This window comes from Orbicella franksi, chromosome 13, assembly GCF_964199315.1.
Source record: "Orbicella franksi chromosome 13, jaOrbFran1.1, whole genome shotgun sequence".
NCBI lineage: Eukaryota > Metazoa > Cnidaria > Anthozoa > Scleractinia > Merulinidae > Orbicella > Orbicella franksi.
The window spans coordinates 16,416,228-16,428,064 of NC_138157.1; the positions used below are offsets into that span (position 1 = coordinate 16,416,228).

General features: G+C 43.1%; 3 protein-coding genes across 3 annotated transcripts; 2 read left to right on the forward strand and 1 right to left on the reverse strand.

The window, feature by feature from the left end:
• Positions 1 to 79: 79 nt before the first annotated feature.
• Positions 80 to 3,625, forward strand: LOC145466474 (3-oxoacyl-[acyl-carrier-protein] reductase FabG-like). Its single transcript, XM_081450196.1, has 2 exons — positions 80 to 756; positions 1,669 to 3,625. Exons 1-2 carry the CDS (start codon positions 151 to 153, stop codon positions 1,939 to 1,941), a joined length of 879 nt encoding a protein of 292 aa, XP_081306322.1. The 5' UTR covers positions 80 to 150; the 3' UTR covers positions 1,942 to 3,625.
• A 139-nt stretch (positions 3,626 to 3,764) lies between these two features.
• Positions 3,765 to 8,068, reverse strand: LOC145466443 (uncharacterized). The gene has a single exon (XM_081450162.1). It carries the CDS (start codon positions 6,037 to 6,039, stop codon positions 4,078 to 4,080), a length of 1,962 nt encoding a protein of 653 aa, XP_081306288.1. The 5' UTR covers positions 6,040 to 8,068; the 3' UTR covers positions 3,765 to 4,077.
• A 47-nt stretch (positions 8,069 to 8,115) lies between these two features.
• On the forward strand, positions 8,116 to 11,774 carry LOC145466449 (uncharacterized). Its single transcript, XM_081450168.1, has 2 exons — positions 8,116 to 8,806; positions 9,217 to 11,774. Exons 1-2 carry the CDS (start codon positions 8,212 to 8,214, stop codon positions 10,401 to 10,403), a joined length of 1,782 nt encoding a protein of 593 aa, XP_081306294.1. The 5' UTR covers positions 8,116 to 8,211; the 3' UTR covers positions 10,404 to 11,774.
• Positions 11,775 to 11,837: the final 63 nt, after the last annotated feature.

Below are 11,837 nucleotides of genomic sequence, written 5' to 3' on the forward strand. Positions count from 1 at the left end.
AGTACTTGATAACTTGGTATTTTTATTCAAATACGGAGTTACTAATAATGCGTGACCGAAATTGCAAATGCGTGACGGAAACGACGAGCCGCCATCCGTCACCAATAGGGTACCTCGCTTCAAGAGAGGCGCTGTTTTGGAGTTCACGGAATGTTTTATTCAGGAAGGCAGTGGAGCAAGGACGTGTTGTTCAACATGTACGCCATAGTCACAGGAGGAACCAGGAGTCTTGGCTACTGCGTGGCTGAGGAGTTAGCGAAGGATGGCTATACACATATCATCCTCACCTACAACTCGAACACGGAACGCGCGGAAAAATCGAAGAAGGCCCTAGAGGAAAACTATGGAATCTCAGTGTTCCTTGCGAAAGGCGACTTAGCTCAGCCTGAGGCCGTCGATGCGATCTTTGACTGCGTGGAGAAGAATTTTGGAAACAAGCTCAACGCTCTCGTAAGCAACGCTGGAGCCGTCGTGGGTGTGACATCGACACCAGAGAGCGAAGCAGCGAAAAAGGCAGCCGGAAGTTACCACAAAACCATCGGCTCTGGCGAATTTGACGATTTTTCCGCTTACGACTACTTGCAGGATATATATCCCAAGTGTTTCATTCGACTGGTGGAAAGATCGATCAAAATCATGGAGGATGGTAAAGGGTACATCTTGGCAGTGTCGGCCCCGGGCGCCAATATCACGGCGACAGCTAGTAATGTAGCATACGCTGTCCCAAACCTTGCCAAAGGTGGCTTAGAATTATTGGTAAGGTAGAAATAATAACGAAATAATAGATACTTGAATTGCAGAACCATAAATTAGTACATTGTAGAATGGGGCCTGAGTCGATAGGATCTATTGATATTCAGTGAGATGCGCATACAAATGAGGTGTGTAGCTAGGCCGTGATGAATTAATTTTCGCTGCACCCGTAGTGGACGTAGTGGTGCAATCTGGCAAGTATATCGATCTGTACCTTGAAAAATAGGGAGGCACGATGGCCTCATGCTTACTGTCCTCGTCTCCGGATCGAGGAGCGGTCTGGGTTCGAGCCCTGGTCAGGGCAGGGTCACTGTGTTGTGCACTTGGGCAAGACAATTTACTCTCACAATGTCTCTCTCCACCCAGGTGTACATATAAATGAGTACCGGTGACCTTAATGCTGGGGGTAACCTTGCGATGGACTAGCATCCCATCCAGGGCGGAGTAGAAATACTCCTAATCGCTTGATGCTACGGAAACCGGGATAAGCTCCGGCCTGATGGGCCACTTAGCTCTTATGCAGACTTTACCTTTTACCAGGTTCCTTGAAAAACAGGTACCGATATTTTTGGCTACTTTCTTTTCACGAGTATTTTGCATATTATGCATATTATGCATGTTATGCAAAACATGAGTATAGATAAAAAGGACGCACTCAACCAGTCACGCTGCTATCGTAAACTTTTTGGTGTTAATCTGCTGACCAGTGGACCGCTAATTTTGCGGTCACTTGAGCTGTCGCTTTAATTTTTTTCTTTTTGTCTCTGTTTGATGAGTTGCCGAGTTACACATGCACATGTAGCACGAATATTTCTTTCTGTCACGCACACTGTGACAAATTAAGCACGGCCGCTGATCAACCAGTTTATTACAGTGACGTCCGTTTGTTTTAAAACTCTTATTCTATCGTTACAGGTGCGATATTACGCTCGAGCCCTGGCCCCTAGAGGAATCACCGTCAATGCTGTCGTCCCTAACTTTATCATGTCTGAGAGTTGGCATCACTTGACAGCAAGCATGGGCGGCGTTGAAAGCGATGCTACAAAAGCTATGATCCAGGAAACTCCCATGAAGCGATTCGGGGAAGGTCGCGAGTTTGCTCACGTGGTTTCGTTTCTGTGCTCACCCAAGGCATCGTTCATCACAGGGGTGTCCCTGCCAGTTGACGGAGGGTTCCATCTCAAGTAAATTCGATTGGGTTCAAAACGCAGTTTAGGATTGTTATCACTCCTTAGGCGTGCTGATTATTTTATACAGTGTTACCTAATATTTATTCGCTTACAAAACACCAGGATAGGAGTCTTGAAAGTATCACAAAGATATGTGTAATGCGACAAAGCCATTATATGAAGGCCGCCTGTCAACTTATCCTGGTATTATATATTATATAGGCGAATCTTTGCTGACGTCATTGTTTACATTTTTCCTCATTAACATACGACTTTGCGCATAGAAGGCATCATGCTAGACACCATTTTACTAGAAAAACTTAAAGAGCTTGTGAAACTTAGTAAGTGGTGAAATTCTTGGCTCTTTGGGCGTAGTATTCGAGGAGAAATTGGCTTTCAAAAACATCAAAATTTCTGTGTGGCAAAAGCGCTAATGAGCTCATACATGTCGTAATTTGAGAATTGGAATCTAATTGAAAACCGTTTCACTAGGAATGCTAGCAATGCCACAAAGTAGAAATTACAATGAGGTACCTGACCGGAGAGTTTGCCTTTATTTCTGCCATAATATGCACAACCTTTTTCAATTTTAGTATGTTTTGTTTCTCTTAAAAGGGTGAGGGAGTAACTAGTCACCCAATATACCCCCCTCACAAATCCGCCCCTGCTATGATCTCTTGGTTGAATGAAATTAAATGTTACGTTGTGCTGGCTTTGCTTACTTTTCGTGTATATCTTCAGCCAACTTGATCTTTAATCTCTGATCCAATTAATGTACACCAGCAGAATTATTGTCCAAGGCTGCTTACTACTTCTTCTTTTCCCACAAACTGTCCGAAAGGGGTTAAAGATAACTAAACAAGGCAGTTCAGTTTACTTGAATATTCATTTATCTGGTAATAAAGTTCATTACAAAGTATAACAGCTTAGCTTGTTACAAAGTGCGTGCAGCTATAGCTATTTCATGTTACATTGTACTACAACGTAGAGCAAGTGATGTGAAAGATGAAATCTTCAGCATGAGACAATGAGACAACGAAAATATCCGAGACCTCCGACTTCCCAAACACCAATTGTTGTTTGTTGTTGCTACATGTAAGTGCATCAGGTATTGCAATGTGTGACAGTTGTTACAGCAATGTCACGCTGACTATTCCCCTATATAAAACTCGAACTTAAAGTCTAATTTATATTGTATGAGCTAATTGTTATATTATGTTGCTCCTTTTTTCTCATCACTTCCCCCACCACCCCCAACACCACAACCAGAAACAACACATTCATTAATTTTCTTTAACGCCCCTTTGTTTGGCAATACTCCACCAATAATCGAGTTGTACCGACTAGCAACATAAAAATCCTAAAAAAAAATTACTTTTTAAATTTTGGCAGTTTCAAGAGCTGAAGATAATAGAGTCCCCGAATGGATTTCCAAATAGCTTAAATTACACGGCACACTTTGCTGGAACGCAGTATGAAAAAGGCCATTCACTTGCAAACGGGTTAATCCCAGTAGTAAAGATGTCACATCACATCTGTATTAGGTGAGAGGCTGCAAGCTTTTAAAAAAGTACTCGCGATACTGGGACGGAACAGGATTTTAGAGAAGGCTGTCTCCTGTAAATAGGAGCATCCTCCCCTGAAAAATTATTAAAATTGAGGTCCTCGGAAATGGGATGTCCGGCATTCTGAGGCCAAAGTCAGTGTGTTGTGATGTCTCATTGTTTTTTTGAAAAAATCAGGAGTTTCGACCGAGCACCCCTCGATCCGCCCTAGTGATAATGTACTCCTTATTTACGCCTTTCCTGATCATCGTTTGAGAAAAAAAGAAGCAATGTTTCTATCGAAGATTGGCAATTGCACTGAAAAGAGTTAACAGTCTTTTTTTGAAAATTAAAGGCCTTTAATTCCCCAAAATTTAAACGTAACTTAAAAACTAAAAATAAAATACTCCGAGGATTATCAAAACAACTAAAACAAAGTTGCCGAAAAATGAGCTACAAGGCCGCGAGAGAACTAAAGAAGGGTTAGCCTTGCAATAAACCATCCATCCTCTAGCGACCTCATATCTTGTTTACCGCCATTATATCGCCATTGCGCTGGTAGTTGTGCAAGCAAGTTAGATTTTGTCACTACTACGATATCACGACTTGCCTTAGTCATGTGGAGTGGAGACCTTTAGCATTTCCACACTGTCTTCTTTGCCGGCAAGGTTCTTGCGAGAATGACTGCAAAAGTGGTTGTAAAGTTTAAAGAACAACACCAGTAAAACGATATGGAACAACACGCCGACAGAACTACAACAGGCAGCTATTGTTGAGAATGCCTCAACCAATGTGACTTTATCGCTCGATTGTTGTTTCTCATTCGCCGAAGACTTCCTTTCACAATCTTCCAATCTCTTTTCACCACTCATTCGACTTTCTTCCAAGTACTGTTCGAACTCCTGATGGCCAATGTCATAACTTTGGCAGGTCGGGAACCCTCGAGGGACGGGCGGATGGTCTTCGTAGGAAACGTTAAAAACTAACGCCATTCCTTCAATCATGTGCAGCATGGAGTGACAGTGGAATAGCCAATAGCCTGGATTGTCTGTTCGAAAACGAACGACGGTGTAACCCATTGCTGGTACTAGCAACGTGTCCTTGAGAGGTGGTTTGTCAAAATTGAGCCCAGTGGCTCTTCCAGAAGTCCAGTAAGGGTGACTGCAAGTCTTATCTTCCCGCCAGTTACAGGTCAGGTCCTTATTTCCTCTAAGTATCTGTCTTGTAATGTTATCCACCACAGGATAGGCAGTCTTCAGGACTCGAAAACTGTAACCGTGAAGGTGCATTGGGTGGTGGGCCTTGCTTTCGCTTCCAAAGACTGTACCTTCTTGAAAACCCCCGAAAATATCCGACATTAAAACGAGTTGTACGGTTTTATTGCCAGGAAGGTTGACCACATTCGAACACCGGCATCCAGCTTTCGCGCAGTCCTGCGTGCAAGGAACAAGTTGCCATGTGGAAGGTTCTTGGAAAAGTGGTACATGTGGCATCACCATTCTGCGACTGTTTATGGAAGATCCAATGGGAAAGCCTATGTTTAAGAAGAGTTCTACATCGACCTCTTCGTTTTCTAGGGAAATGTCGCCCTCGTAACGGGAGCTATCTAGGCGAAGCTCCGACACTGGGATGCACTGCACGTTGGGAAACAGATCCTGGCGATAGGCGGACCATGGACAGTTTAGAATTTTGCAAGGAGCTTCAGAAGTGCAGTTTCTTCTTCTGCTCTTTGGATCAGCTTCTTTGTTGTCTCTCGTCTCATCGTAGTGTAAAATTGCCTTTGCGTCCCAAATGACACCGTCAGGCTGAGGGTCTTCATGGCCTCGTCCCATTCGCAGTGTCAACGCACGAATCCAATATCTTCCTGGATTTTGATTGGCTTCGAGCTCTACTACGTACGTTTCCCCAGGGAAAACTATCACAGATTCAAATGTTGCAGGTTCCACTGGATGACCGTCACTCTCAATAACTGTCAACTCGTGTCTGTCGATTGAGACTCGGTAAGCGAACTCTCCCGAAGCCATCACGATGTGAAATCGATATTTTTTCCCTCGAGTAACGTTGAAAACTGTGAGAGGGGCGGCATTATCTCCCTTTCGGCCACGACCGTTTATAAGTCCCGACCAGTAGCCCATGGAGCTCAGCTCTACGCCATCCATTGAAACGCCTTTTTGCTCAGCAGAGAGATAAAGTGACTCCGCATTTCCACCACGCGCATTCCTAAAGGGACTTAGTAAATCGATTTCTGTGGAGGAAAGCGGAAACCAGTCGTTTATCAGCAGCGGGAAGTGAGGCGGCACCATTCCTTTTTCTTTGAATCTACGAACGATTAATGCACCAAAAAGTCCGTCTATTCTTTGAAGTTCGTTATGAGAATGATGCCAATGTGTTCCGGGTGGATTGGCAATGAACCGATAGGTAAAGCTTTGCCGTGGAAGTATCGGACATTGTGTCACGTAGGGGACTCCGTCCATCCAAACATTGTTCCGCATGTAAATACCGTGCCAATGAATTGTGAGTCCTTCTTTTACGAGTTCGTTGACGACCTTCACGGCCACCTCAGCTCCTTCCATAACCTCAAGTGTAGGTCCTGGGAACTGGCCATTGACAAGAATTATATTTCTTCGTCCACTGCCATCTGCAGTGTGCACCTTGGCTGGAGTAAGGGTGATGTTCGGTACCTAGGTATGCCAGAGGTTAGGTGCTAATTTGAGAGTTCCTTTTTCGTCCATTTTCACGTCGTATGAGGCGCTACCGTCCTCAGTTCTGAATGTCATCGTGCGGCTCTCGCTTACGACGAACGTAAACTCACAAATCGAAGCAAAGCAAAATTCGGATTCCGCCCAGCTGATGGGCATGAAGTTGCAGAAGAGAAGGAGTAACGATCCCGTTACAATGACGTTCTTTATCATTGCGGTACGTAGTCCTGCTGTCCTGCCTTCTTGTCAAAGAAAAAGAAAGAAACACCGGCAGATGTCTCGACTGCTAGCTTAAGAATGACTTCAATTTTCTGCTCTTCAGACACTTGTCACGGTTGACGTAATTTGTTGAAATGTATACATATTTGTAATGTCTGTCCAGCAAAAGCGATATGTACATCTCATTATAGTAATTTTGATTTTAGCTTTCAATCTCCTTTTATCAGTTGTATATATCTTCCCAACTCTGCTTGTTTCTCTTGTTTTCCAACAATATTTCGCAGATTTTGCTCGCGTGCAGAATGAGGTGTAACTATCTTCCATCAAATAAGAAGATATATTGCTACTCCGCATCACGCTATTTTTGGTTCTTGTAGATTAATGTAGATTAATTAACCTCACTCACGCAATGTAAGGCCAATCCTGAGTGTCTCTTAAAAAGCACGGAAAGAGTCTTGTAAGTCTGGCTCAAGCTTGGGTTAACAGGCAAAATGCTGCGACAGTTTATCATAATTAAATCAATAGAATTGCTGAATTATCAAATCCTGTAGAATTTTCTTGTTAACAACATAACTCAACGAGTGCCGCGTCATCAGTTGTTCTGCTCTTTTATGCCCCGGGCTTTTATGCTTTAGTAACTCTAACCTGTTATCTCAAGTATGTTTTGTTCAGATCTCATCGGGCCCATGAGGACTCTTGAGACCGGAAAACTTTGGCGGTATTCTTGACTAAATATCGAGTATACGCAGGAATTGACGGTGCTTTTGGCGTGACTAAGTAAGAAACCTGTGGTTTAAAGCCATATGGGGATACCACAAGCGTCAAATACACATCGCTAAAGCCCATTAAGAACATATTAAGGTGCATCAGAAACCAGCAAAAAGCAAAGGCCAGGTCAATAACAATGGACATCTTTAGCACGTTTTTCTTTGACTCATTTAAAACTCGGCGGTTTGCCGAGCTGGTGTGTCCTGGTGTGCGCCTTCGTCAGACTTTGACAGCGATGAAAAAGTAGAACATTGCAATTGCTACCGAAGGTAAGGCGTACATTAAAACAAAAGATATGATAGTGTAGATTGCTTGTGCTCTTTCGGGGTCAAAAGCCGGCGCTCAATCTTCGATGCATTAGGGGACACCACCGTAAACGCGTACCTTCACTGCAAAGAAAAATGGCGATGAGATTCCAATCGCTACCACCCAGATGACTGCGATCGACCATAATACACCTCTGATGGTGACAACGTTCCTCAGTGGAAACACGATGGCAAGGAAGCGCTCAAACGCCATCACCGTGAGAGAGAAAATCCAACAGGCTGCTGATGATCCTTTTAGTTGCCAGATTAGGAGAAACTTGTAGGTTGCTTGACGAAGAAAACACAAGTGGAACATGTTGGTCGAACCAAACAACAAGCACTTATGAATAATACGTGAATTATTTCTACTACATTGAGTGGAGTCAGATGATAAATATATCTCCTTATCGTTGTGCATTTTGATTGTGTAACCGTAAATAATCACGATCACTTAGTCACGCAGTATGACACAAGCTTAAATTGCTCTGCATGTGCAGAGCGCTAAAAAGGAAGTTCCTTTTAAGCTTCCTGGAACGTGTTAATCAATTCTCGGAAAAAGAGGATGCATTAAGTTATAAATATTAGCCAATAGCTGTGCATTTTCAAAGAAACGATTATTTCATTTCAGGTACTGTTCAGTTAACATACAAAATTAAATCGCAAAGTAACCACTCTCTCTTGTCGCGTTCCCCTTGTTGTAACGGATAGCTTTAAGAGTTACTCCGAAATCAGAGCGATCAAGCTGACTAATGAAATGAACCGAGCTGGCTACTGCTGGAGATGCGAGGAACCCTACACTGTAAGGTGTTCACGTTGTCGAGTAGCCTTCTACTGCTCCAAGATATGCCAGGAACAAGACAAGTGGCGACATAAACCTAATTGTGATGCTGCAGCATTAAAGAGAGAATGCATGGGATGCCACAAAGAACAAGAAGGCATGCTGAAATGCGCTGCCTGCATGAGGGCCTGGTATTGTAGTACAGAATGCCAAAGAAAGGACCTGAAAAATCACAAGAATTTTTGCCGTGAAATCGTAAAGAAAACGATTCATCTGGCCACAGAAATAAAGCAAGAATTGACAATAACTCGGCAATACCCTGGAGTACCAATGACGTATTACTGGGGTAATACACCGGCTGTAGATTTGATCAACTTGCCAATGAACGAAGGAGAGGAGTATTCCAGCCCGCTTGCTCTTTTGTTGTGTGGAGTCGGTGATCCCAGGAATGTTCTGTTGACCATTGCATCTTTACCTGATGCTTATAAACAGCAAGTAACGTTCGTGTTGAATGACATATGTCCCTGTACTCTTGCCAGAACGGTCCTGCTGCTGTACATGCTGAACAAAGGTAAGGCACTAAGCCAGGTAGGGTGTCCTCGTTCAGCGAAGGGATTTTGAGAGAGGGTAGAAACTGATCGAGCAAATTATAGTTCTGTTTGGAAGGGAATCTTAATATATACCAAAATGGGTTGATATGCTAAATATTAAGGGGATGGGAGCGAAAACAGTTGTTGCATTGCCGATTGAAAAGCCAAAGAGGAGAAGTGAAGGTTAGCCTTTCTTGCTCAAAATACGGGAGGTGGTGGATTTGAGCTTACGGCTTGGATGGTGTTATAAGCATAGCCTCATTTGCCTTGATCATTGCCCGAATTAGCTTGAAATAGTGTAGGCAAACAAACAAGAAAGACAGGAGGCATCTAAAAGACACCTTTAGGGGCAGTCTGTCTCACGCCTTGCACGTAACTTTTCTCTTTTCAGGAGGAAGTGAGGCTGTTGACGCTGTTATCCAGGTGTGGTACTCACTGCGCGTCTCAGAAAGCGACTTTTTGCAGCTGGTGTCCGCTCTAGAAGAACTGGGGGCTACCCGTGACCTGGAAACTCTTACGAGTAACTTCATGAACGTGGATGATCCTGATCAATTCAGTGAACTAAAGAGGGTTTGGCGCACTTGGATTCAACTTTCAACGAAGAAGGGACGTTGGGTGACTGAAATGAGGAAAGCTTCTTTTGAAGAAGATGATAAGGTTGAAGCAGTGATGCGGAACTACTTAATGGCAATTCCACCGAATCACAGGGAGTCTGTCGAGCTGTGGCGCGCTGAGGGGATATTCACATCACAGTGCGATGCATCGAGCTTGACACGAGAGAACATGACTTTTACTGGTTCTCATTTTATGCTCAAAAACAGTAAGGGAGACTACGACTTTTCCCCTCGCCCGTGCGTCCTTCCTTTTCAAGGGTGGGACTACCAGGAGGTCAGCAAGACTACCTCTGATGATTCTCTGCCAAAGATGTACGGCGTTTACTTGTCAAAGATTTTGCGCAAGTGCGTTGAAAGACTGAGTAGAAGTAAGGTAAAGCTACATATTGTACTGAGCAACTGTGTACAAATCGAGCCATTTTTACCCTCGGAACTGAGTTATGACCGCATTACAACATCTAATCTATGCGATTACATTTCCCTCACTTCCATTTTGTCACAGTTTAAAGCTAAGTTAAATTCTAACAACAGCCACTCGGTCTTGATTACGGAGATAATTAAATGGCAAGTTGGCTTTTTTCCGGAAATCGGTACTAAAATTTTAAGGTCGTCAGACGACCCCGCATACAAAGAAGCAGTTCTTCAGGATACAAACAACCCATTACTTCTGTTTTCAGGTCCAAATAGTTACAGGGAATACCATAATGTTATTCCAGAATTCCAGTTGTATCTGCGCGCGGCTCTTCTCGAGTCACGCAGTGACAATGAACTCTGTTCTTTAGAAAAGAGAAACAAGCTTCCATCCATCAAGGCTATCGTCACTGCTTTAGGCCTTGAGCTGCGTGATTATGTAAGGAATGAAAACAAAGTTTTTCCGTTTAAGTGGGCTGTGAATTGTCGTCGAGTTACCAGAATGAAAGGATATGAATTCGCTCTGGAGTGGAAGCTTCCGACGCCAACTTAATAGGGAGCTTAAGCAAACCACGACTACGACGGCCACGAGAACGTCACCAAACAAGAGGTTTCAGAGCAGAACAATAGCTGTGCACGTGCATTATAAGTCCTTGCAAATTTCTTTTCCGTCCTCTTCAAGACAACAACGTGAAATGACTAAGTTTTGCTTAGTCTGTGGAACGCGAGCGACGGCGGCTAATTTTTCGTATTTCCAATTGGTATTGAATGCTGTCACTGCTGTGCACTTTTTTAGAGCCATTGGCGTACTGAACAGATCTAGACACTTATAAATTCATTTTTGACACGCGTCGTCCTCGGCGTCGCCATCGTCGTTGCTTAAGCCCCCTCATAGTTTTTATGCATTCAAATTAAATACAGTTTAGCTGGTGCGAAATGTAAAAGAGTAAGTTCTGGTTAGCGAATAAAGTATTGTGTGAGTCTGTGGTCATGTGTCAGTTTGTTTACTGGTCTCGAACTATCTTTCACTGATACGCTGTTACAAGAGGCACCTCAGAGAATCGGTTAGCTCAACGTAATCGGTATAGAATTCAATTCTGTTCAGTATCTTTCTCATGGTGATAGAAAAGAGTAGATAACAAATTGAAAACGCTGGATCTCGCTAACGATACCAACACTTTCATCCCCCCAGAGTCCCTCAAATCTCTTGGTACACACGTCGGCTAGGTTCCTTTAGTTATAGTAAATGTATGCTCTCAAGCATGTTAAGTGGTAGTGATGTATCATTTAAGAGATAAATAGTAAAACAGGTCACGTGACATAATTTGTCTCTTAATATCTTGTCCAGAGAATAAGAAATTAGACCATTCCGGGCACGGATAGTTTCTTTGAGTAAAGGCAAAGAATAAATGATATCTTATCTTTCGCGTAAGTTAACTTTCCCCATCCCATTTGAGGTTTTACTATTGCCCGGATTATGACGTCATTAGACACGTGACCGCCATAAAAATATCTTAAGCGATTTAAGGACGCCAAATTCCTATTGGTGTGTACTTTTGGTCTTATTAGGGCAAAAAGCAACGTTATTTCCATAGAAAAAAGGTTTAAACTTCCCAGGGGGTCTTTCCAAGGAACTAGCCATGCTTTAAGATGCTTGAGAGCTGGCTTTTTGAACCTCCCTTCAGATCATGATTATGATTTTTACCCCATTAATATCGCTAATTAATCTAACTTCTCAGAAAGTGGCACTTCCCAGCTTCCTGGAATTCCGGCTTAAAACAACCAGATAGCTTTAAGTGATCCGGCATTGGTCTAACTAAGACAAAGCACTTAGTTCTACTTCATTTCGACAGGAAGGGAAGAACTAAATAAGCTTTCCATAGATTCCCTTCTCTTGATCTGGATCACTCTCAGGTTAGAAAATAAATTTGAAACGAGTTAGAGTGTTTAAACCTGATTAATTATTAAAAGGTTGTGTTTTCACTAG

Excerpts from the sequence above, each read along its gene's own strand:
- LOC145466449 (XM_081450168.1), top strand. The coding sequence starts at position 8,212 with ATGAACCGAGCTGGCTACTGCTGGAGATGCGAGGAACCCTACACTGTA. Across the intron at positions 8,807-9,216 it reads GCTGTACATGCTGAACAAAG|GAGGAAGTGAGGCTGTTGAC; the intron begins GTAAGGCACTAA and ends TTCTCTTTTCAG.
- LOC145466443 (XM_081450162.1), bottom strand. The coding sequence starts at position 6,039 with ATGGAAGGAGCTGAGGTGGCCGTGAAGGTCGTCAACGAACTCGTAAAA.
- LOC145466474 (XM_081450196.1), top strand. The coding sequence starts at position 151 with ATGTTTTATTCAGGAAGGCAGTGGAGCAAGGACGTGTTGTTCAACATG. Across the intron at positions 757-1,668 it reads AAGGTGGCTTAGAATTATTG|GTGCGATATTACGCTCGAGC; the intron begins GTAAGGTAGAAA and ends CTATCGTTACAG.